The sequence below is a fragment of the Oreochromis aureus genome, linkage group 20 (genome assembly GCF_013358895.1).
Source record: "Oreochromis aureus strain Israel breed Guangdong linkage group 20, ZZ_aureus, whole genome shotgun sequence".
Taxonomy (NCBI): domain Eukaryota; kingdom Metazoa; phylum Chordata; class Actinopteri; order Cichliformes; family Cichlidae; genus Oreochromis; species Oreochromis aureus.
In genome coordinates, this window is record NC_052961.1 from 11,306,121 (window position 1) to 11,333,274 (window position 27,154).

Consider the following 27,154-nt stretch of genomic DNA (forward strand, 5'->3'; position numbering starts at 1 on the left):
AATAACACAGCTGAAAATATCCTATTGAGAAAGGCTATTTCAGATATGCCCCTGACACAGATATTAGGAAATTTAAAAAATAATAGGGCCGTACATTTGATTTCACTATTAAATCACCAACCCATAAAAGAACAACCTTCTCTGATTTACAACATACTAAACATTATCTTTATGTCCTCTCACTGAATTTTTGAGTTCTCTCTTTTGGAGAATAAACTCCTTCCCACCCACTAGCCCTTACCCAGGGTGCCCGTGCAGAGGCAGTTGTGAGTCCGGGGAGGTGGCTTAGTTTGGTGGCTGTCCAGAATCTGTTGCACTAGCTGCTCCACTGAGAAGCCAGAGCTGCTGTTCCCATTGCTGCAAGTCCACTTGATGCCATGAACTGCCGGGAGAGAGGAGGAGACAGAGATGTCAGCCAGCCCAACAGACCACCAGCCACGCCAACCCCCCGCCCCACCCACTGCCCTCCCTGTCTACCTGCTAGAACACCTCATGCTGGTCACCTCTCCCGAAAAAAGTTTCCACATAAAAACAGTTAGTATTTCTGGTTTTCCCTAAAGGTAAAACAATCCACCGACTCAGACAGACTAGTTTCAACAAAGAATCTAAATGGCAGTACCTTTGATTATTTGTTCAATCTCTATCATTTCTTCCCCATTAGACTGAAACAGCTCTAAATTTCCCCCCTTACCCTAAACCCCTTGTTTCCTTTCTTAGTACAGCATTGATCGGTTGCTTTCCCCTCGTATCACTTCAACATAATGTCAAGCCTTTTGTATTGGACTGCTTGTTTTTGTTGTGCCTCTTTTTTCTCCTATATGTCAGTGCCCGCTGCTACTCCATGGCGTCTCCTCTGTGAGTGCTGATGAAGGTGACAGCAAGCTCAATCTTTCCACTCGCCACCCTTACCCTGACCTATGACTCTGTTCTGACGGGAAAAGCCTCTGGGAAAGAACATCACCAATCTGCTGCTGCCGGATCGGCTGCTGCACCAAAGGAAAAAGGGAGGTTTTCTCCTGTAAGGCTCCACTCGCTTGCCTCAGTCACACCTCACTAGCACCTCCTAATACTTTTCATCGCTCCACTTGTCAAGCAGCCACCACTTCTGATGAGACAGATAGTGGTTTCAGTGGCTGTAAGGTGGTAGGAGACACCACTGAGTGCTGCAGAGCTCAGGCTCTCAACTGGGGAAAAAGGTAATATTTCAGAAGTGAGGCATATTTAGACTATCAAACAAAATCAAGCCAGCTTTAATTCAAGTTCTCTACACTCTAGTACCTCCTTTGGTTAAATATGCAAGCGAGATACATAGAGAGAATGAGGTTCAGAGCATGTATGAAAAAAGCTGAGGATTTGCTTAGTGCATGTCTGTTTGCACTTGAGATAAAAGGAGATGGAAACAGCGTAAGAGGGTGAGGGTAATGGAGATTAAAGACAGAGCTAGTTAAATTGAAGTGAAAAAAGCTGGGAAACATGATTGCATGACTGTGATAAGGATCAAACTTGAAAGCTCTACATTCCTTTGGTAGATTACAGGCTGGTCACCAGCAGATGTCAGCAGAGCTGTAGTGATCAAGCTAAGATCATACGCTCCACAGAAAACTAACCGTGGCAGGTTATAGAAACATGAATAGGATTCAGTTTGATGTATAATAAAGTCAGATTTATTCAGCCATTAATCTACAGTGGGTGAGCTAAAAAAAAAGAAGAAAAAAAAAGCAGATACCAAATGTGAGGGGCAAGTTTCATCTAACGTCATTACAATTAATGCACAAATTGTGTTTGGAGGTTAAACCACTTTAACCTCTTGACTTTGTATTATATAAATTTATAAAATGGTACTAATGAAATGATGCTAATAAAGATAACAAGGCAAAATGGTGTTGTGAATTTCCGTCCACAGCAAAGCAACATGGAAGCTTCAGGACAGACGAATGTCTGTGCTGATGATCAAACTCAGAGAGGGTGACAGAGCAAGAGTGAGAGCGTAATGCAACAACTTACATCCACCATGCAGCGCCATGCCTATTTGTCCAAACAATCTTGTTTCCCCTCTGCCCTGATCCCTCATGCCAGATTGCCACAGCCCTGTTCATCTAGACGGGTGTCACCCCTGAAGGCTCTGAGTTGTTGACGTACAGTTACCACCGTGTCTGCCTGTCTGCTCTTCTCACTGAGGGTTATATTCTAAAGCAGACATGACAGGAGCACTGCCACTAGGTTTAATCCCAGTGGAAGCAACAGCCGAGGCACCAAACAGCGACCTAGTCATATGATCATTCTGATGATTGGATCCTGTCACGAGCAGCATCATACAGCCCTAATGACAAAAGCAGGAGATGCTAGGCATTTCCCACTCGGTTGTCTCTGCACCACTGGACATTATATGGGACAGCAGAGTACAACAGTTTATATGATGGCCAGTGCTGTCTGTCTTGCCTTGGTCTGTTCTTCTCTGGCCCTGTCTGTCTAGCCTGGAGACAAGCCTTCTGTCTGTCTGAGTGTTTGTTAAAACTGCTCATGCGCTATCTGTCAGCAGGCTTGGGGCATAGCTGCAGAGTGCTGCGTGTTTATTGCATTAGACCAAAAGACTGAATCAAGCTGGCTGCCTTGTCTATGGAACTGTAGCGTGACTGTGTTGCGATGCCCCTCTCTTACCCCCACCCTCAGCCCCCCCATCTTCTTGCTACTTCTCTTTCTCATCAAACACCGCGGGGTGTTAAGGATGACGAGGTCAGACAAGGCCATGTTTCACAGGGCTTATATTTGAACTACTGTGTGTGAGCATTCGTGCATGTGAAAGGTTTTGTGACTGAGAGCAAGAATGTGTGTGTGTGTGTTTTGTTGTGGAGAGACAGAATAAGCTCAACTGATCCATGAAATCCACATTTTTCCTTTGTTGTTTTTTTTGGTATCATTAGACATGTCAAATGGTTTGTGCAGTGAAATTTTGTGAAAAGAACAACAAAAAGGGAAGAGCAAGACAAAGGGGGGCAATTATTTTGGAAAAATTGGCACTGATCTGGAAAAAATAACGATTTGACTTAAAACTAAGAGTGTGCTGACAAAATTCAGCTTGTGAAATGGGAACCATCATCAATTTCTAAGAAAGCAAATAAGAAGAATTTCCAAACATAGAGCCAGATATAAAAACACTGAAATGTGTACTGTGGAAATTTTCCGCTTTGCATTTGATGCTCAAACCCTAAAGTTTAAATTTAGATTTTGCACATTCCTGATAAAGTGAGAAAATAAAATTGCTCAGCTGGTTACCCATGCATTTTGTCCCGATAGTTTAACTATACAACCTAAATGGCACGCATAACTTCTGCTGCGTTCTGTTATATACGAAGGGGGAGTCTTAAAACTACACACACATTTGAACCCAACATCTTGAAAAATACACAACAAAACAGAAAAATGACTATATTTTGGGAGCTAATTTATGATATAAATAAAGCATGATTCACAGAGGCCAACTTCATCACAAGTCTTGGCTTCTGCTCCCTGCGTTGAGATTAAGGTTGCTATCTCACATGACCACTAGATGGCAATGTTGCTCTATCATTGAGTTCATGTTGACATGTCTTGTGCTCCAGGAGAAAGACAGAAGGATGGAGAGGAGAAGAAAGACAGAAAGCAGAGACAGAAAGAAGGAGAGGGATTTTTTTTTGCTCTTTATGTAGCCCCTCATGTAGCCTGGCAGCTAGAAGGCATCTCACACTCACCCTCTTTGTCCCAACAACTCCCAAAGTTAATGACTTTACGCATTACTGCAAATGGTGCTTGATTTTTACATTAAGCCACAGATGTAATGAATACAGTAGGCTGTTGTTGCTCAGCGACTGTCCTGAGGTAAGGCTTTATGTTAAAATGACCTAAAACTAATGCTGTGATGAGGGTAACAATACAGCCTAGACCCCAGTGATGATGGCCTGGATTGCCTATTCAGTATGCAGCCAGCACGTGTGTGTGTGTGTGTGCTTATAAAGCTGCTGACACCTTCCTCTTTACCTAGCCACATCACCAATAATTGGCCATTGGAATATCAGTCACAGCTCTGCTGGCCCCTGCCAGACACGCCCGAATTAGAGTCTGGTTGTTAAAGGTATCTTAACAGCTCTCTGAAAGATTTTCAATGCCCCCACAAGGTCCCCTTTTGGCTATTATCATCATCAGACAAACCCTGATTTTATTTTTTCCAAAACATTGCCTCGATCTTTGAGCAGGTCTAGAGACTCATAAAAACACATAATGCAACTCACAGAGCATTAGTAAAGCTGATTAACAACAGGGATCAATCCATTGAGGGGGGAGAGAGACAGAAAGAGCCAGATAAGGGGTGAAGGGGGATTTCTGGTGAGTCAGACATTCTTGCTCCCACGCACTAAAATGAATCAATAACCAGCTTGCTGCCCTCCTCTGCTTTGACTGCCTTCATGGACCAGAGGGGAGATGTACTCTCTCAGTCTGGCCGGAGTGGTGCCAGAGGTCTAGGGGAAGAGCTGAACTTTGACCTCCAAGTAAGAGACGGCTCCAGGAAGAGCGCAAGCACTCATTTAAAATTGTAGGAATACTAGCCAAAGATGTTCTCTGACTGAGGTGCTGAGGGCACTTAGTGTACCAGCTATAAGATAATAGGACTGGAACATAAATACTCAGACAAAAACAGCTGCCAGTAGTCTTTCCATGCATGCACATGCATGTGTGGATACAGACTATTAAGGCCTATTTTGCTGTTACAGCCTCTGTTCATATTAAAGGCTATGAATAAAAGTTTAGAATAACAAGAGCTAATGCATGCATAGCACAAAACAGTATTACTCAAGTTCTCACACATGGACTACTGTTGTTCATTTTGAGATTAATGGACACAAAAAGCTGCCCAATGAGGCTGCTCTTCTGCACGACATGATTAAAAAGCTATTTCCTTGTTTGAAAAAAAGACATTTCTGTGGATTTTAAAAGTGTGCGTGTTTCCGTCAAACAAGCTGTCCTACTTCAAAATTCCTCAACTCACACATGGGTTTGAGCTGGCCGATCAGTTCCTCCTTGGTCCACTTGGCCCACTCTTTCTTGTCTGTATTGATGGAACACAGGATAGGTCCACATGGTTTCCCACAATCCTCGATCGCTGGAACATTCAAATAGTGGACGAGCACAATATCAGGGTTCTGTGGGGAAATCAGAGCGAGCAGGATGGTTACACAAATGCAAGAAATAAAAGCTTGATTTGCAAAGATGAAGACTAGAAACAAGTCAATTTATCTGCAAATGCAGCTAGAAGATTTGTTGAAGTGAGATATTCAGTCTTTCTAAAAAAGTGAGTATTCTTTTGAAATAAGTGGTAAAAAAATTCAGCTCAAGCATTGTATTGAGTCAAATAAACTCAAAACCAGCTTGTCAATTTTTCTTACACTCTTTATTTAATTCTTAATTTTAGTGAAAAATTCTCAAAACCAAAGCTACCAAACAAGATAATAATGCACATTCACAACTTCAGCAGTTTCACAAAGTGCTTCTCATTCAGTCTTCTTGTTCACACAAGCACACACAGTAACACATGGCACACACAGTAACATATATATATATATATATATAGTAATATATATATATATATATACATATATATATATATATATATATATATATATATATATATATATATATATATATATATATATATATATATATATATATATATATATATATATATATATATATATATATATATATATATATATATTTTGAACATCAGATGGGAATCAGGCCTTGTCTATATAAGTGACAAATATTCAGCATAGTGCAGATATGGAAAAATTAGAGATATTTAGGGATTATATAGTGAACACATCATGCATATTCATAGTGCAGGAAAAAATTAGAGAAAAATTTTGTAGCATAGTGCAGGAAAAAATTAGAGACTTAAAATTAGAGAGGATTAATAGTACACATCATGCAGTAAACTGTAACAAGTGCTAAACAAGTCCTCGATAATCACCAGTGGTGATACAGCACCTGTCTTTGGACTTTCAAAGCAAATAGGCTCGTCCCTGTCATTTGTATTTAAACGCAGCTTCATCAGACTAATCTCACACAGACAGCATGTTAACAATTTCAAAATCAGTTTGTGTTTTGCCAACAAATAGACCCAATTATGCAATTGCACTTAAAAATAGAAATTAATAATGATAGTTGATAAGGTTCGATAGGGTAGAGTGTTAATAATGATTATTGAAATGAGTTGTTACTGCTTTGAAAAAACAAATGTGTGAATGTGTTTATGCTAATAAAACACACGTATTTGTAATAATTTCACTTAACAAATCCAAAGTGTGATTACTGGGCAGTCTTGAAACAAGTTAGCACAGCTAATACCGTCTTAACGGACACAAGAAGGCTTCAAACATCCACATACTGTGTGATGTGCATGCAACGCAACCAGCTTCTATAATTACCTTTATAATGTACAATTTGTTAAGATAAAAAAAGACCCACATTTACATAATCTTCTGAACATTCTTACACATTTTTCTGTTCTTGCATAATATATTATTCTCAAAATAGATCAATTAGACATACAATCACAAGGCTTGGTTAGATTAGGATTTTTTTGCAGTGCATAGTGGATAATCTGTTCCATGGTTTCTTAAGGATATAATGGAGTGATAGTGACACATGCGGTACTCGTAGCTACTGTGTCTCAGATGAGAGGGCTTTTATGTGGAACAAGCCAGCTGGTTGGTGAGAAGTAAATGTTGCTGAATTAGAAACCCTGCATGGTATCCCTCACACAGACAACAAAGCCCAAGAACAGAAGAGGAAATGCACAATCCAAAACATAGCCAGGCAGCAGAACAAATCTGGGATCAGAAATCTGCAATAATCTCACTCATTATGTGACTGTATCTCTGCATCTCCAAATGTGTGATTGGATGCGTATACTAGTGCGTGTGCTCATTAATGTGTGTATTTGTATGTGCATATGTGTGTTAATTACAATGTGTGCTTGTGTAACACACGTATGGCATTTTGTCAAGTCCTCCCACATGGTGAGATGATGCCCTCAATTAACTCTGCCTGTATTTACCAAGTCAAAACTCAATAATTTTCCGCCTGCAAATTGTTACTGGGTTACCTCTGCAAATTCTCTAAATTGACAGCTTATGAATAATAGGTAGCGTTTAAAGGAATGTTGTGCAGGTGTGAATAACATCCATTCACTTCTGTAATCATGAAAAGCTTTGATTGCCTAGCTCTCACAAGGAATGTTCCTATTTCAGTCTTTATCATTTCTGTTTCACTGTCAACATCTGATTGCCACTAAAACCAACAAAGACAAACAAAGTAAAATATCCCCATACTGACACATAGGAGCTACTCTGAATACACCTGACCCATACACAGCCAAATGTGCAAACACACATACGGGTACAACCACAGGAAGAGACGCTCTCATTACATGGTCTCTGGGTATGCTTGTTAATCTTTTGTGAATGTTTGGCCTTGGAGTGTTCCTGTCATGTTGGTTGAAAGAAACAGAAGGAGATTTATTTGTCTTTTACAGAAGTAAATCACACAAAATCACACTTACATGTGTGCATGCAATTGCAGCTAAATAAGATGCAAGAATGGACAAACCGACTGAGACCTTGATCGAGAAAAATGCTGTGACAACACGTGCGTGACTGCAGTTTGAGGCTTCATCAGTACTAAGTGGCAAATAAATCAAGGTGCTGCTACTGTAGGTCTGTGCTCCCTCTCAGTGTGAACCATTAATCTGTGACTATGCCCCCCCATCCCCAACCACAATCTTTTCCACCGCCTCCCACCGTCCCTGTGATTTTCCTTTTACATCAGGCAGGGGTGTGGTTGGAGGGACACACAGATACACAGAACCAGTTACTTCTGTGAAAACGTCCCAAACATGCGAACAACTACCATCTCTGATGTGTTTGGGCACTCACGGTTCAGCAGTACATAATGCAATCTAAGGAAGACAGATGACCTTCCCTCACCACTTGCAGCAGAAGCTGGATCTAGACATTGCTTTGTGTTATCGTACTGCTTTCCTTGTCCCCTGTCATTGGCATGGACACTAGGTGATGACTGTTGCCCTGTTTGGATGGAGATGGCACAGGCGGTGTGCGATGCCCCCAGATGGCATCACCAGCTGTGTCAATAGCCAAGAGATGCCCTCAATCTTTACTTGGAATGAAAGCGCAGAATGTAGACAGCTTCATTCAATTACGAGCGTACATAAATGTATGTGGATCTATGGGCACAGTCGGGAGTGAATGTGCACAGAAATACAGCACATGTCTAAGTGTGCGCAAACACACAAGCGCACACGAAAACAGACTGAGCAAGGACAAACTCATTAGCATAGTGTAACAGACACACATGTACTCACAAGACACATAAGGCTTAGTTGAACACAATCATACACGTGGTTACGCACAATCTCCTCCCTCCAACGCCCACACTCCCAGCTGTTTCCTACCTTTTCACACATAACTACACAAATATGCACACACACATATAACACAATAAACACAAAGGAAGAGACCATGAGGTAGTCTTATAGCTCATCCAAATATAAGTAATCTTTATGTTCCCGTTTTACTATTTGCTACCTATTGTAAACCAAGAAGAGAGCCAGAGGCATATAACGTCTGGAACTTTCACTCTCTTTTTTCAGTCTTGTTTTACTTCTTTCTCTCCTCTTACTTTACAACATATTTAACAGTTCTTTCTCAACTCAGGCCTACCTCCACTCAAAGAGGAAAACAACACAATGAAAGTGTAAAGCGTCACATAAATCTATCAGGATGGTAATTTAATTTAATTTCCTGCTGGCTGCTTTCTTTTTCCACAGTGTAATATCAGTGAGTTGGTTTTCCAAGTGTAAGGGGAAAAGGCTGAGGGTGAACTTTTTGCCTGGATAGTCTTTTTCAGAGAAAATGAGATCTCATTAACTTATTGATTAATTGTGTAATGTAGTCTTTGGTTGTTTTTTTTCTCTTATTTCCCATGCAAGTCTCAAGGCAGAGCTCCAGCCTCCGCTCTGCAGCGGTGGGGAAGACTAGAACAGACTTACAGGAACCTGTGGTGTGCATTTGCATGTGCAAACATTTTAGGCATTTTAGACAACACCACCGTGGATGAACTGGATTCACTGTAAACAACTGGAGACAGGCAACTAGAAAACAGATTCCTACATCAGATGTCCTGACCCCACAGAGTCCTGATCTGAAGATCATTAAATTAGTCTGGGATTATATAAGGGAAGACAGAAAAAGTAAAACAGACTAAAAAGGGGCTGCTCGGGTCAGGTTAGGTCGGAGGGTTGATTACATAATGTGCACGCAGCACACTTTCATGCACACTCTGAATGGAAGCATGCAGAACTGGCCAGTAAAGAGACAGACGGGCAGTAAAAACTTAATGGGTTTTTTGACAGTTCTACCCATGCAGTGGCCCACTGGGATTTGTCCTTGTATGCCCGATGACCAATACGCCACTGTGTATTTGTATATTATTATATTCGTACATGAGCCTGACATTGCTTGTCAGCATCTGTGCCAATCACTCATATGTATTAATGCATGAATTTATCATGTATGCATAAAATATAACATGTGTAGCCAGTATTTTGATGATGCTGTGTTGTGTTAATGTTTACTGCGCCTCCCTAGAACAGATGGATAGATGTTGAGCTAATTACTAGAGGAGTCTTGGGGAGTCAGCCATGGGGGCGGAAGGCCTGCTGTGTGGGTGGTGGAGCTCCTTCCTGCCCCTCCTTTCACCAATCTCTCTCAAAAACACAGTGAAAAACACCAACATACAACGGAATGAAAGCACAAATAAAATAATACAGTCACGCACACGCAGACAATCACAGTCTAATATACAACGCACGAGACAAGCATGAAAAAGGTGTTGTGCCAACACTCACGCGCACACACATGCATATGCAAGACATCGCCATCGCAACCAAAGGATAAAGGTGCTGTTGTAGCCAGGCAACAGGTTTCTCTGGCACCCACGCACTTAGAGGCAGCCAGTGCTCCTACGATCTCTCAGTGAATGCCTACCTCCTCCTGAAGTCATACACCCTGCTCTACTCCAAAAGACAAGGAGGGAGAGAAAGGGAGAGAGATTCGCTAATGGAGCTGAAGACGGAGTTAGATGTTGGTGGAGACAGATACAATGACCTTCTACTTTCTGCTGAATGTATAATAGTGAATGTGCGTGTATAACTGCACAGAGATATAACGAACTGAGACTCGAGCACAAATTACATCTGTTGGTAAAATCTGGCGTGAGTGGTCAAGTCATGTGTCGGCTGTCTCGTTAAGTCTCTGTGACCTTGCCACAAGTGTGCCACTCTCCTGGAGTTCTTCCATGTAGCTGCTCCTCCAACAGTCCACCATAGCTCATTAAGAGACAAAAAAGGCAAGGGAAAGAGAGAATTTGAGACAGAGATACATGGAAAGACAGAGGAAGAGAGAAAGAAGAATGAGGGTAACAGCTCTTATATTGTCATTCAGGCAGCTCTGCTCCATGATTGTACTCCACCATAGTAGGCCTCGCTTTCACAACTCGTGCACAGGAGCGATAAGAACACCATTAACATGAAAGAATCTTAATTGAGAGGGGATGCTTCATGGAACAAGGATGAGCCAGGGAGTGAAGGAGGGAAACCTTGTTCCACTCTGATAAAATAACCCACACTGAAAAAGTGAGGGAATTCAAAGTCTGTCATACTGACGGAAAGTGCAGAGCAGACAGGAAATCAGGTATGGGAAAAGCCCCCCTTTTCACTTTCAGGGAAATAAGCAAAACACTAAAAAAAAACTGAGGCAGTTCAGTGTGGAAGAATTGAACCAGCAGGCTATGGGATATCCATTTCAATACAAAATATCAAGAAAGCAGAAGCAGTCAATTGTTTTGTCACAAACACTCAGCATCAAGGCATAAATACAGCAGGGATGGGTGAGAATGTCTCTGCCTTTGTATCTGAGTCTGCCTACATTAGATTATAAATAGCATTTGAATGAGCGTCTAGAGGCAGATTTCTGTATGTTAGTTGGTGTATGTACATCAGTATGCGTGCAGAATGAGTGCAATGAGCTGTGAGTCTGAATTGAGTGCACTGACTGCATATTCATGCTGTCTGTATGTGCAGTGCATATTAGAATTTGTTGTTTGCATCGTCGCATTTGCCTGTGCGGTTTCATGTGAATATGGAACACCTGTGCACCGGATGTATGTCTTGCATGTCATGTGCTCACAGTTTGCAGAATAAGTACGAGGGGTGATTAAGGCTCTGTTCACTTGGCTATGCGGGGGCAGCTGCCCTGGCAGTGGCATGGTGATGGATAGCATCGGGTGCCAGTCATTAGGCAGCCTCCTGGCCTCTGGCACTGAGGTTGCACTCTTAAACACTGCCCTCCCCCGCCCGTCCCCAAACACCACCGCTCATTTCAAGGTCAACTGCCTCTGTCGTGATATAAGTTCACCTTCACAAGTCACAAGACTTCTTCCTTTTGTTTGGAACCTTTATCGTTCCCTGCCAAAGGGTGTGTTTTGGAATGCGGGGGTGGCTGGCTGGTGCCTTGCCTCATGCCGGCACACAGAAGCACAGACATGCGCACGCAGTTCATGAGCACACACGCAAACTCACACTCACAAACACACACACTGAGGTAAACAAAACCCTATGTCAAACCCTCCCAAATAGGTAGCAAACAGCCCGAAGCTCCTGTCGAGGTAGCAGAGCAAACCCCTATCTGAACCTGCTTCTCTCTGGGTTATCTATGACAACCTCTTTGTTTAAATGTTCCCAGTTTAGAATACAGACACTCTAATTGGGGTGTCTAGAGTCAAAGCACAACTTAACTGCTACAGTTCACCTTCTACTGCATCCAGCTCTCCATCAATTACAGCATTGCCTGAGTGCCAAGCTAAAATGATGCCTGGGGTGAGTATCAATCCAGGGTAAGAGTCAGTTTACAGGGGGGTTTCTTAATGTGAACTGAATCAAATGCCTGTGTCCAAGGTATGCGAGAGGAATGGCAGAGCAGGGGGCACAGCAGGAGATCCTGATTTAGGGAAGATTCATACTCCACCTCTTTACTTCCACTACCTAGTGTACTGGCTGGGAGATATGAAAGGCAGAACTTGGAACTTTTGAGGACCAGGAAGAGGCCAGCATGTTTGAGTGTGTTTCAGAGGAAGCCAGGGGCTGAAGCCTGTGATGTTTAATTCAGTAGCACATAATCACTCCGATGGAGTTGAGAGCGGGGCTTTAAATAACTCAGCTTAGAGGGGCAGAATGGCTTCACTCTGGGTGGGGGAATGCAAGTTTGTGTGTATGCGTGTGCGCGTATGTGCACTTGTGTGTGTAATTGTGGAGATATGTGAGTGCATTTTGCAATTCTACACGTCTGCGAGAATCCAAGAGAGTGCTCCACTATTTTTGTGTGTGGCTCCTCCCTGCTTTGAAATATTTTATTTGTGCAATGCACCACAGTAAAAGGTGGAGTGTGTTTGTTGCCTTGCCAAGTATCTGCATGCATTACAATAAAAGTGCAAAAGGCCAGTATTCAGAGCCTGAATATGGAGGAGCATTCTGGATGCCAAGCAGGCAGGCAGTAAGTCAGGCGGTAAGCCAGGCAGTGAGGCATCGAAGCTCCTTTAGCTGCCACAACACAACTCACAGTTTACAGCCCACTTATTCTTCCTAAGGCCCTTACAGAACACACTACCCTCTCCATTAGCTGCGGTGGTCCCAAGTGAGAGTCAATGCTACACAGGGGCAAGCTGAGAAAGGGCCAACCGGAGCCCAACTGGCTGCCATAATGGCCTTAGCAGAGCCCATGGCAGTTATCCTAAAATTCAGTGGCCAAGCAGGTGACACCAAGTAACATGGGAATAAAAGCAGGGAAAGAAAGTTAGTGAGCCCTCTCAGACATAGTGGGGCTTTAACCATGTGTTCTCTCTCTTTATGGTTCTTTTCTTTTGTTTCCACCTCACAATAACCTCACAACCCCTGGCTTTCTCTGAGTCTTTTTCATCACCTCGCTCTCTTATTTTCATCTCTTCCTCTTAGGGCATACTGCAATTCATTTGGAGGAAGAAACATTGCTAATGCCATCTCTCTTTACTCCCTCTCTTTGGCTCTTGCTCTCTTTCATATCAGTGCTGAGTCTGATTTGTTTGTGCGCGTGTGTTGTCTTTCTCTCTGTGCCAGTCGACAAGGCGTACTATTTATGTGCCTCTGCCCATGTCTGTGAGCGAATCAGGACTTCACAGGAGCAGCCAGGGGAGTGAGATGTGCTGGTGCATTTCTAAACAGGGAGTCACAGGGAGGACTGATGTGTGCCCAGCTGCAAGACGGTCCAACCTGGCCACTATCTTCCTGCGCAATAGCTCGCTGAAGAACAATAGATAACGCCACTGGTCAGCATCGGTAACAACTGCTGGGGTTGTATCACAGAAGTGACCCAGTCAGGCACAAAGTGTTGTGAACATGAATGCACACATATGTAGATATGCACTTACACCACAAAGCATCAGGAGGCTTTCACACATTGACAACAGTGGCCACAGGACTGCTGAGCCTGTGTCCTCTGTCAAACAGGGTGAGGGGCTCATTGTTATTACTGGGCTGGATAGTGGAGCAGTCCCTGAGCTCAGCTTGGCAAGACCTCTCTCTGGAGATACACGCAGAAACCTCTGCACATGCACATGAGTACACACACACACACACACACACACACACACAAAACATACAAATGGGTAATCAAACGTCTACCAATGGGGGAAAAAATGCTCAAATGGTTTCCTAGCAACCAATGGTGTGTACTGGGTCCACATGAAAAATGAAAAATAAAGACAGTGTGTGAATGGGTACTTGAGTGTGTGTGAGACAGAATGAAAAAATAAGGTTCAGATTAACTGTGCACATTAGAAAGATATAGAGGTGTTTTTGGGCTGAAGTACAGAGATGAGACATTGTGCATTGAATAAGAAAAGGTAATGAAAAGAACAAAAAAGGGAAAAAAAAAGCTGCACCAGGGACCTGCCACTCTAATCGACAAACAGCATTTCCCCAGTATTTCAACAGGGGCAGTGTTGACTGCGAGTTGATCCAAGGAACAAGTCTGCAGACAGTTAAGGTCATGGTAGTGTGATGTCAAATCACAGTTCAAAAAGATTGCATCATGAGAATAAATCAGTAGCTTACAGACTGTTACAAATATGTAACACTGCAGGGAAGGGGATTATGCACAAACCAAAGCAATGCCTTCAGGAAATGGCCTAAAATGCAGTGCGACACGTTTAAATGTAAAACACAGGGGGTTGTGCTGTACCAAAGTCACACAATCAGGTGAGAGTAGTGGTTTATAAAATTGCTACAGAGCACTGCACAGAGAAACAGATGAATCTCTGTGAATCAGGGCCGTTTTCCAACCACTGCTGAACATTGTAACTAAAACACAAGTCCCTTTTAAAAATGATTAAACAACAACAACAACAAAAAGCCAGAGTTACATTTTATTTGTTTATCTATGTGCTAGCATATGAAATGTGAGGCGCAAAGCAGCGTGTAATAGTGTGTATGTGTGTTTCCACAAGATACTACTCTGTGTGTGATTGTGTACGTGCATGTTTCGTATGTCTGTCTGTAAAATTGTGCATGTGAGCTAGAGAAAGGCATACTATCTCCATCCAGCAGCTGCCACAAAGAGGCTTCCCAAAACAAGTGCAGGGCCGTGACAGAGACAGAGCGACCGCAACCTTCTGGTGGTGTAATAGGAAATTAATTGAGACCATCAATATGGTATTAATCATTAAAGAACAGGTGCTGAGGTGGCACTTTGCTGACTGCTCTGCTGTTGGCAGCACTCACATACACACTTAAAAGTAAAAGTTTGACCTGCTGTTTTGCAAAAAAATGTAGGTGGGAACAAAAAGAGTGAGGTAGAGAGAAAAAGAAAATGAGGGAAAGAAAGTCCCATTAAAACACAAGAAGAGAGAGTGGGACCAGAATGCCCCAGAGCGTCAAACACTGCTATTCTGTCAAATCCCGCTGGTGTCACAGAGATATGCACAAGGTGTCCTTTGGTGGTGGTCCAAGGTATTGGACGGCAACAGATAGTGCTTCTCTTTTGAACAGTTACAAAGTCCACATTAGGAGGCTGGAGGGCTGGTGGTGGAGTAAGTCGAAATGTTGTTTGCCAGAGAAACAATGTTTTGGTTTTGGGAGTTCACTTATCCTTACTGGTTTGGTTAAGATGCCAAAAAATATTCAATTAGTTTTAGGAATAGATCATGTTTTGGGTTATAATATATAGAAAATATATAGAAAACCAGCTCCTGGAAGCACTATATCAAGAACTTAGACAGGGTATAACACATCAGATCTCTTTCAGCGCAGGGCCAGATGTGACCCTGGATTCACCAAAGATAATCAGATGTGAAAACTAGATGGGGTCCCCATCTTCAAGGTGCACCACCATCTCACACCTTCGTGTCCAACTTCCAGTTCGTCTACTGAGCCAGCTGGGTGCCTTCAAGCAATCACTAGCTCGGATCCCCCCAAAAATCCAGATTTATAACATGAAAGAGAATGGACATGCCATTTATCACTAACCTATATTTGGACAGCTTTAAAATACTTCAACCCATTTTGTCTCATGAAAAACAAATACACCTGATGAGTGACAGAAAGAACAGCCCGCATAATCATTTGTATGATACTGCAGGGCTAATTCTATTAGTCTGTGTTGCAAGAAACACATTGTGTTTGGTGTGATTTTGATCTTCTGACTCTTATAAATCCATAACATAACATAACATAACATAACATAACATAACATAACATAAAACAAATGTAGGGTATAAAGTAGTAAAAGGCACTGTGAAAAAATTAGAAAATGTCAGGTAAATATTCATTAATTCCCTTGGAGGCCATGTTTCTTATAACAGCTAATTCATCATAAGATAAAGCACAGTGAGGACTCGAGGGCAGTGTTAATCAGCCGGAGGTGAGCCAAATTGCAGAAACTACAATAAGCTGTTAAGCACACCACGTCTTCAAATTGTTCAAGGTGTGTCACTGCGATGAATGCTTCTTCTGATGAATAATACATCACACACGTATACATAAATATATCTGGAACAAACTTTGTATATGTGTCTATGTGATGACATGCACACAAAACATGAGTGTTTATCTGTGTTTGGGGGGGTTGTACTTAGCGGCAAAGTTCAATAGTCTTTAGGGATCGCATAAAGTCTTCCAAAGGCACCTTACCCCAAACCCTCACCACTCCATGTTTGTCAGTGTCAAGGTTGAGCCTATCAAATGTTTATGATTCAAGAGCTGTAGATAAAACGAAGATTGATCTGGATCGAAAGGCAAATAAGATTGCCAAAGCCCAGAGTCAGCTGAAAAGCCGGCAGAGGGAGCAGAGGGGGAGGAAAAAAGAGAGACTTAAAGGAGAAAATGCATTAACACAGGTCTAGCCCTGGGAGAGCACGGCGTATCGAATACTTCCTGTACACATACTGAATACTTGGGGAGAATATGGATCCCCCATCATGAGTAGCTGACTAATGCTGTATCCGTGAATGCACGTGTGTCTGTGTTTGATCTATGGCACGATTGCTGCTACACGTGGCACAAAGTTTTAGATTGCTGACGTGATCCTTGTGATGTGACTAGCACTGTACAGACAACTGGGAGAATAGGACACCCTGTCTCTTTTCACCACAGTGGCAATAACATATCAGGTTTAATTTACCATCTCTAACAGTGGAAAAAAAAGGGAAACGATGTCATCAAATAGAATGTTTTTCAAAGGCCAGTGTTATGCATGGATATGTGTATTTGCGTGTGCATGCGGGACAGATAGGGGGATAAGACCCTTTGATGAATTTCCCACTGGCCCTGGCCAGCTTGCAGAAGCGGAACAGAGCAGAGGCCACCAGAGAGTTGGGGTCTGAGCCCCGGGGCCTGTTTTTTCCCACCCTTTCTCAGCCTGCCTTCCCCTTACCTCCTCTGATCAATACTGGGTCCTAATCACTGAGGACAGTATGGCAGTCCTCTCTTTCTCTCATCTCCTCTCTGAGTTTTTCTTCTCATTCTTTTTCAACCTCTGCCTCTATTTCTAGCATAAATTATGTGCACTTGCTTTTTCTCTGTGAGTGTGTATCAAGGATGAACGCGTCCAGATGTGTCCCCACTTTTCCTATATTAGGAACACATATTCTGACAGTGTTTCTATGCATATTTGCAAAAGCGAGCCAGTTTGTATCTCTGTAAATATGTGAATAGGCTTATAGGAGACTGTTAAAATGTGTGAATGTGTCTGTGTACAACAAGATAAGAGAATATCCTTGAAAAAGCAGCACCAACATAAACCCAAGTGAATTCTATGAGTAGCATGCATAAACTTGAATAATAACACATCCCCTCATTTTGGTGGCTTTATCCCAGTTATCTAATTGCTCATGTCTTTTTTCTTTAATAAACTAATGAATGTAGCTGGGTTAAGGCCTGGAAATACATAGCCAGCAATAAGAAGCACTGCTTTAAACCCCAAACTGCATCAGAACAGCTGAATAATTTGTAGGAGAAATAATTACGGGGCAGAAGAGCAGGCATCAATCCTGGAACACCGACAGTGCCCTCGCTGGAAACTACTTCACCCATAAGCCAAGGCTCCATTAGGTATTGTCTAGGGCCTACAGGCTAATTTGTTTGCATCAATAATACATTCAAAGGATTTATCTAACTTGCAAATGAGCGTTCATTTACTGGTCCAAGAGGCAAGGAGGAGAGCAGGAAGCAAAAGTGAAGGTGTAAAGGCTGAAGCAGCTGGTTGGGGGTATCTGGGACACAGTTAAGTCTGCTATGCAGCAGGATGGTGGTCCATATCTAGCAGGTAGTTGGCAGAATTCAGATATGGTTGCCTCTGACATGCTTGGCTAACAGCCAGTGTTTATGTAGGGCAGAGATGGGCCAAGGTGTGAGTGACCAGCCATTGGAAAGGCATTAAAAATGAACCAGAGAGTCCCATTACAGGCACAACATATTAGCTTCTCCACCAAATATTCTCTGATCCCATGCCAGATGAAAAGATGACAAAGAGGAGTGTGTAAGTCTGTGTCTCTGTTAGAAGAAAGGGCTGTGGCATTAGTCAGACATGGTGGGGTACTGGGATCCCCAGTGCCCTTTGATCTCTGTTCTGTGCTGTCTCCCACAGGTGATACCAAGACACTCAAAGCCAAAAGTGGAGGTGGGGTTTAACAGAAGTGAGCTATAGAGAGAGGGGAAAAACAGAAGCGACGAGAGAGACAGATAAGTATGGGAGAGGAGGAAGGAAGCTGGCCATGAACATATGCTGCCTCCCCGTGCCAAGCCCCACTGGCTCAGGCAACCCACGCATACGCTGCACTGCTGCTGCTGTTACCACTCCAGCCCTCTCCAACACCAACACCATGGCACTACTTAGTCAAACAAAGCTGGAGAGATGAATCTGGAAAGAGACCGGGTCTCCCCAGTCTCAGCTCTGCCAGGGTAGGGCTGCTTGGCTTGGATAACACAGGCTGATTATAGACACACACACACACATACATATACAGAATAACGGCTTTCAGCTGTTTGGCTAGTCACCCCCAAATTTGTGACTCTTCTCGTGTGGGCCACCATATAACACTATGATAAACTGTGAAACAGGACACAGATTTTCTAATTTTCTAATGGGCTTAATCTTTTTCACTCTGATGAAAGATTGGTGGAATCTGCAAAATATAAACTCTTCATGCAAAAAAAGTAAAAAGAAGAATATAAAAAATATATTTGATTCAGGACTACTGTAGTAAAGGGTCTTAAACCTTTTGTTGATAGAACATAAAAATATTAGTACGCAATTATGCCAATTAACAACAATAGTCAAACAATAGTCATCTTAATGCACTTATACCTATATTATAGTTAAAAGCCATACAGAATTACAGAGAAACGATCCACTAGCAGTCACAGGAGGATGTATAGTATGAGCAGTGTATGTATAGTACTCATAACAAGCACTGTAGTCTTATACTTAGTCACTTCTAACTATACAATTTATCAGACATGAGAACATAAACTGTCCTTTAGTAAAAGACAGCCAAAAAGACTGAATGGGAGGAATGTTTTCTGTACTGGCTGTCTAGCATTTCTCTGTCGAATATGGTTTGAAAAGCAGTGTATGTGACCCGCGTATGTGAGACAAAGACAAGAGCACTGTGGTTACTGGAACTTTTATGCTTGATGTACTTTACACCTAAAGGTATCATTAACACTAGCAGTCTAAAGGCTCAATTCAGTTTTCATTGCTTAAAGATTTTTTTTTATGCGCCAGATTAAAATTCACAGAAAGGTCACACACTGTTATTTTTATAAAATACCTGATAGGATTTTTAAGTTGAATCATTTATCTATGAAATACTTTGCGAGACGAGGCACTGCCATTACTTAAAACGCTGCAGTGCGGCCGGAGAGAGGTGGGGGGGGGTTCCACAGAAAAATTTCAAATAATGTCTAAACGTGTTTTTGATTTTTGGTTTTACTGTGTTGTTGAAGGAATGGAGGATGAGGATGGGGGATTCAAAGCAAAGGCAAAAATGCAGAAGATCAACCACACAGATGCACCCTGCTTGCTAAAACCCATGTGCACACACACCAGCATCCTTTCAGACCCATAAATCCAAACAAACCCACATATGTAATAGACCCATACAAGACACCAGACACACAAACACCCTCAGACGTTGAGCTATATAATAACAAATGCTTGTATAACAGAGAAATCAAATTCAGGGTTCATCTTGCAATCTGAGCCTCACAAACTCAATTCCCCTCTGCTGTCTAGCCACTTCACGTTCCACGCCTTTTCTGTGTGAACGAATGGGGTCAGTATCATAAACATAAACATCATCTCTCTCTCCCCCCCCTCTCAGTGAATGGATGCTGAGCACTGGTGCATATCTACGCAGGGATGGCAAGGGCACCGAGGAGAGAAAATCAATACTATATCTCAGCACTAAGCACAATCCCAACCAAAAGCAGCTGGAGTTTGCAGGTTGCTCCATAAACTGGACGGCTTCATCTGGCTGGCCACTGTGTCGGTGGATTGCTACTGTAATGCACTATAGCACAATGGCCTAGGCCAGAGTCTGCCAGACACAGAGGTACACACACTCGCAGACAGAAAAACGCACATACACAGAGACAAACAGCACGCTCCCAGGGAATAGCAACAGCAATGAGAAAAACTCTCATGAGGCAGGAACAGGGTTGACAAACACACTCCCCTCTCTCACAACCAAGGAAAAGCACCTCAGGACCATTTAGCCCACCCTTACTAGGTGTGTGTACATTCACGCACTTACACTGCTGCACATAAGCACATAAACAGTCACACAGTCGTACTATACGTACACACATTCAGAGGCATATACAGAGACGGCCCTTAAAATACTCACTCCAAAAATAGCACACTGGAAACCGGACTGAGGCTATTATTATTGCACACACGTCCTGCCCGGTCCCACCAAGGAAAGGGAAGAGACTAATGATTTTCCTGGTGCAGGCAATTAAAAAACTATTTGTCACCTGCCAGGTTGCATATGACGTTAGGGGCCTTGGCAGAGGACCACAGAGTAACTCCACATATACACACTGTACACAGACAAAATGCGTTTGCACCATAGCAAGCAGTCTAAAGGCAGAAATGGTGCATAAGAAACAGGTGAAGCAGCTAGAGGGTCACTGAAATAAGGGAAGCAAGAGGGAAGAAACAGTACTTTGGATAGAGGCATAGAGTTTTGTAAACGGCTGATTTATCCGGACAGGTTAATACCAGGCCAGACAGAGCCTCAGACAGCACACTGCCATCAGGAAGTCATGCAATATTTAGAATCGAGCCAATGAAAGTCATTCTGCTGCTGCTGGGCTCCTGGCTAAAATAGAAATGTATATTTCCCCCTCTAACCCACACAACCTCACCCCCCCTAAGAACATGACAACAGAAAAAGTCGTACACCCCGTCATCTATATCCCTACTCTGTCTGTCTTCCTTCTCTTAAGGACAAAAATGCAGGTTTATATACATTTTCACGTCAAATGACTTGGTTTAAGTAATTTGAACACTAAAATTACCTTGTGGTCACATTCCTATGCTGATCAAGTATTATGCAGTTTACATTATATCTGCCCAAACCCATATGTGAAACTTAGATAACATAAAGTGTTTAATTTATTTTATTTGGGTATCACTGACATATATGATTCCAGTATAAAACTTGCTATGGTGGAGGCTATGCTTATAGGGTGAAAAAGGCTGATAAAGAGCTTCACCAAATGATGCAAGGACATTTACCTGAAGCTCTGTATCAGCAAAATAATGAACTTGTGGTGCAGGGAGAGAAGGCCAGCTGTCCTGGTTGTCTTCCAGAGAGTGAAAGTGAAGAAAGTGGACTTATTCCTAAAAGACAAGTCACTAAAAAAGAAACTGCCTTGAACAACACTGAAACCCTTTTCATAGCCTGTGATTTCTAAGGTGACTCGGGATCTCATAGTCTCACGCTCCTGAGCTGCGATATTCTCCTGTTTTAAGCAGAGAATTGTGATGTCTTTGTGAAGTGGCCCTCTTGCCATTTGGATATACATGCACATTGCAATATCTTAACCATTTTATTCTATTAAACTTTGAAGTGAAATTTGTCAAAGTTAGTGCATGCATTCTTGAGCTCTATCTAGACATTGATATTTGTGTTACCAAAAATAGGACTCATGTGAAATCTGATGTAGATTTAGTGAACGTGAAGGCATTCCTGATATATAACGTTCACAAGAACAGAATCAACACACGTTATGTGTGGACTGCCTGAAGGACAAACAACCACAAAGATCATGATAAATTAATATCATGGAAGTTGTATGATGGTTTGGATGCCACATAATGGATACACGGTCTGACTTAAACCAGGAAGCCAAGATTTGACTATGGGTTGTGTGGAAAAAAACACCTTTATGTATTGGGAGGGACTAGTACATGCAATGTGCCTCCTTTGCACTATGCAGCCCTCTCCAGATTCAGCTTGAAGCATACACTTGGCTGAAGTAATTTATGAGGCAGCTCGTTAACGTTGGGTGATTTGCACTGCTCGTTTGCTGCCGCTCATCTCTACCAAATGATATCATCTTCTACCTCTAATCTCCTAACTCTAATCCCCATTCTCAAAGCACCTCCACCCCTCCCACCTCTTGTTTCTTCCCCTCCTGCCACTGCACCTCTCTTTCCCTTCCGCAATTTGCTTTCGTCGTCCTCTTCTTCCCTCCTCCTCTCATTCTCTGTGTCTTCTCAGGTTTGCGTGGGTGTGTTTTGAGATGGGGGAGCAGACAGGGATAGGAGCAGAGCCGTTCCACTGAAGGGTGTGTGTGCGTGTGTGTTCAATATGACATCTACTCAGATCAAAAAAGACTAAAAGAAGTCTGGTTTGACTCTGAAGGCTTATATGCCCTTGTAGTTACTTCTGCACTGCCCCCTACTGAGAGGGAGAGAGTGGAGGCCAAAAAGGAGATTTTTCTCAAAACATGCAGAGGGGCAATAGCTCAGCAATCCTGGGGAGACACAGTGGCAGACAAAAATAAAGACACAAAAATAAAGGGGGGAGGGGGAAAGATGGCAGGAGTGAAAAGAAGAAGAGGAATATTTAATGGAAGTAACAGATACTGTATGGCAATGCTCATAACAGAGTTTGTTACTGACAATTAGGAAAAGAAATTGCATTGTTTTTATTCATTATAAAACATGGTTGAGGCTCTCAGGACTTCAGTGTTCACTTTAGCTAGTAAATTGATTCGACCACACTGACCTAATACTTTGTCTTATATCCTTTCCACAAACAGGCCTCAGTCTCTTCATCCCTAACCCACAGAGAAATCAACCTGTCTCAGAATAGATACAGCTAACACTCTCACAGAGACTGATTTTCACAATGAAAATTGCCAATTATAGAAATTGCAATCAGAGCTGTTGGTTTGTACATTGATGAGTGGAAGCTGGTTAAAGGGGAATTGAGATCAATATCTGACTGAATGCAGAATGAATGACTCTGCCCCTACCAGAGCTTTTACGCTGACTTCTCTTGCTACTCTTTGTTTGTAACATTCACTTTCCCTGTCTTCCCCCCTTACCTCTCTCCTTTCTTTCCCTGGCTCATCTTTCCCACTATGACACGTCCAAGTGATCGTGTCGGGATGTCAGCCCTCATCCACGGCTAATTGGGGCTCAGAGGAGTAATCAGGGCAGGACAAATCAGACAGTTCTGGTCATTAGCTGTGACCAGTGTTCTCTGGGAAGCTGGGAGATGCGTGCACACTTCTGCCATCACGCCTGAGCCTGCAAAGTGACAAAGGCAGACGCATGGCTTGACATGAGATAGGCCCAGCACAGATTTAATGTGAATCCACTGATGTTCTGCGCTTTCTCACATGCACAGGCAGAAAGTAAACACAAATAAGACTGCCTGGTGACACAATTCCCAGGGATTTCTTATTATCTAATATGGTAGAGGCAGCAAATGGTTGCTGAAGAGAATGTTCATTACAGAGGAACAGAGGATAATATCAAATCAGGAGCAGGGTTTGTTGCACTCGCTAACTCAGACTCAGATATTTGCTTTCGGCTCTGGTTGTAGGCCAATACTTTGTAGTTGTTTTAGCTCGCGCTGGACAGTGAACAAAGCAGAATAACGTAAAATACTGGTGTCAATATCAATCTTGAAATCTCAAAATGTAAACATGTCGATGGGTACTCTATCCGAAATCGGGTGCATGACTCTTGAGCAAGATGAATGTCAATTCGCCTTACTGGCGGAGCCTTAACCTTTCAGGATAACTGAATTATTTAAGCACCACATACCTGTTGTGGGCCTCTGTTTCTCTGTGTGGATTCAGACTGGTTAGGAGGCTGCATGAGTCTATGGTCATGCACGCCTCTTTGGCTGCAGAGTGAAAATGGCAAGACAAATGCAGCGGGGGATTTGTGATAATTGGCCGTGCTGGTGGGCTAGGCGACGGGCCTAGAGAAAAGGTCGCAGGCACTGAGGAACAGATCAGTCTGCCAGGAGGAAAGGAGGTGCCCGGTGCCTCTAGGGTTTAGCTCAACTTCTCCCTTTCATCATATGGAGAGATTGCGCTCCAGTAGGGGCCATTAATTAAGCACCAGTATAACCTTCAATTTGTTTAGAGGTCAGAAGCCCCAGTGTTGCTGTTCTGGGCAGAGACAAACTTCGAACTGTTTTCTCACTGAGTAGAAACAGGGAGTAGCAGATGTGCTCAGAGGTCAAGAAGCAAAGTTGATAGCAGGGGGAGAAACTTATTTGAATGTTTATGATTATTGTAAAAAGAGAAGGTTAGCATCAAAAGAACTATGTCTGTGTGACTGCACATCGGGAGGAGGAGAAGTGAGGAAAATGAGGGGAGCCACAGGGACATGGCTCACACCCTGACATGCTCGTGAAGCAGCTGTTCTCCTCATGGCTGCGAGAGTAGGGGCCTGCCAGCAGCAGCATCCTGCCGAGAGCACCATGGTTTCCCACCATAGTGCAGTAACAGAGTAGCAAAGTCTGTTGCACAGAGACACACACACACACACACACACATACCTAGAAAGACAAGCATGTGCAGACACTGATGTGCACTCCCATAGCACATTCTGCCACCTGTTCTCCTGCCAGTCCGGCGATGAGATTTGGAATTGAACAGTAATGTCAGGTGTTGCAGTCAAATTCATATGCTATAAATCTGAGCTAATACTCTGTAGAGGTGCATTTCCATTTGATACAAACAATAGACTGCATAGCTAAAGGCAATTATATTTTTACTGCCTCCATTTGCCCTGAGGTTGTAGACAGCCAGTCAAAACCTCACCAGGTTTTTCTGACTCTCTACCCTCTGAGTGAAATCAACAGAACGATGCCCAGGCTCATCCATGATTTATCTCAGTGAAATATTCATTATGTAGCCTTGCGTAGTCTGGACGTATCTGATGTGAATCTGGACCTGACAGCTCTGCTCCGTCATCACACATCACCTGAGCCACTACGAATCCGGCACCTGTCTCCCAGTGCTCAACACAGAGGCAACTAAACTGATCCGAATGAATAGAAGACTCTGGTAGATATAAAGAATCCATCTGTCTGCCTTTAGCCTGCAGGCATGTCCACTCTGGAGCTACTGTATCCTGCTTACACACCAATCGACGGATCAGCACAGCAAAGGAGCTGCTCAACATTTCCCATTCAGTTAACTAGGGTGGAAAAAGGCCTCTGTCTTTACTGCTGCTGAGTATGCGGCATGAGGCCTGATGAGTACATATGTTGGCCCATGAACATGATGTGCTGACAGAACTGGCCCAGATGTATTGATCTGAAGAGATTGGCGAGCTTGTTATAAGAGGTGAATACCTTGGGAGTTCAAAAGCACTGGGTGGTTTTGATACATCAACAGAGCAAAAAGAGAGGGAAAAAAGTGTAAAAAAAAAAAAAACAGGGGGCTCTGATGTGTTGAATAGTTAGAAAAGATTAAAAGAAGAAGAGGGTAGGATTCAGCACCATGGACAGCACCACACAGCCTACATTGCTAAGAGTTCTCTTTAATCACAAAGTTATCACTCTGCCTGTCCAATTAGGTAACCTTTGAATTATTACATAAATTAAAATACCTGAAATACTTTCTAATAGTGCTGGAATGATCACAGGGACAACAGTGACAACTCATTTTCCTACATAACACTAATTCAAGTGGTTCCAAAGTCATTATACTCTGAAGGACTAATGTAATAAGAAAAATGTAACTGCAGTGAATGATGATATTAATAATGTATTCATGTGAGACAGAGACTAGAGCAGAGTGGCCTAAGCTGAGGAAGGTAAGAGAGAGAAAGTGATAGCTGTGAAGAAACAAGGTCGTCAGCATTCCCTCCTGCCTTACTAGTCATTTCATTATCTCATTCCTCTCTCCTCCTCTTTAAAGTAGGAAAAGCGGGAGAGGCTATTGACCCCTCTCTGTGTTCGTGGCAGGCAGCGGGACAAATGAAGTTTCCCCTCAGACCCCCTCCGTATTAATATCATAATTATCCCCACCTCTGTGCCCCCGCCGGCCAGCACAAACTCCACTGTCTGATTTGATGGAGAGGCACAAGCAGGGAATTACATTCGATTAGCACTAAACAAGAGAAGGGGACACGGAGCAATAGAATCAATCAGTGCCACCAGGACAGGCAAGATCCTTTGTGTTACTGAGTGTGTGTATGTGTGTGCCATGACACGTTGTACCTAGAAAGACTCTGTGTAAGGTGTATCTAATTATCTAATTATGCACACTTTTGTGAAAAACTAACAGCATTTAAAGGGTGGCCAGACATTCCCAGGATATTTATGGAGAATTGTGTGCCTATTTTTTGTTAGCAATGTTGAAAACACACCACGGTATCACACAGAGCCCAGTTTTAATATTATTTCTTTTTTACCAAATCCACTGAAATGGGAACTTTTTTCGGAGCAAAAACCCACACAGTCCGCTCTGTGCAGCTATCTGTCTCAGCAGCAATTTGGATTCATTGTTTGCAAGCCCAGATAACTGTGGTGGTACTTTCCTTCAGTCTCAGCCATTTGCGGGGATGGGCTAGACATTCTTAAGTGGTCTAATGCCATAGAGAGGTGGAGGTAGTGTGGCAGGAATGAGCAGATTGAGAGTGAGAGGTGAAAAGAACAAATGAAAATGAATGGAATGAGAGAAGACCCCCCTCGCAGGTCTTTATTCCTGTCCCCTGTCTCATTACCCAGGCTTTGACTCAATAAAGAGTGGATAAAGAGTGGATAAAGAGGCACACACCCACCGGTTAACCCCCCCAGCCCCTACCTAAAACACCTTTCACTAACCTCACTCTGTCTGTCATTCTCATTTCTCGCCTTCTGGATTTCTTGCACTGTTACACACATATCCAAAAATACTCACTTATACACACTGTCTTCTTTCGCTCTATACTACTATAGTTTTTTCTTTCTTAAAATCTTTAAATGCATC

At 42.8% G+C, this 27,154-nt stretch overlaps 1 protein-coding gene across 1 annotated transcript in view; it reads right to left on the reverse strand.

The window, feature by feature from the left end:
• camta1a (calmodulin binding transcription activator 1a) overlaps positions 1-27,154 on the reverse strand; it is a 233,829-nt gene that overhangs the window by 31,328 nt on the left and 175,347 nt on the right. Inside the window, exons 5-6 of the mRNA XM_039604808.1 lie at positions 5,021-5,174; positions 242-382 (exon numbers count right to left, since the gene is read on the reverse strand). Coding sequence (XP_039460742.1) covers positions 242-382; positions 5,021-5,174 — 295 coding nt within the window. The remainder of the gene's footprint in view (positions 1-241; positions 383-5,020; positions 5,175-27,154) is intronic.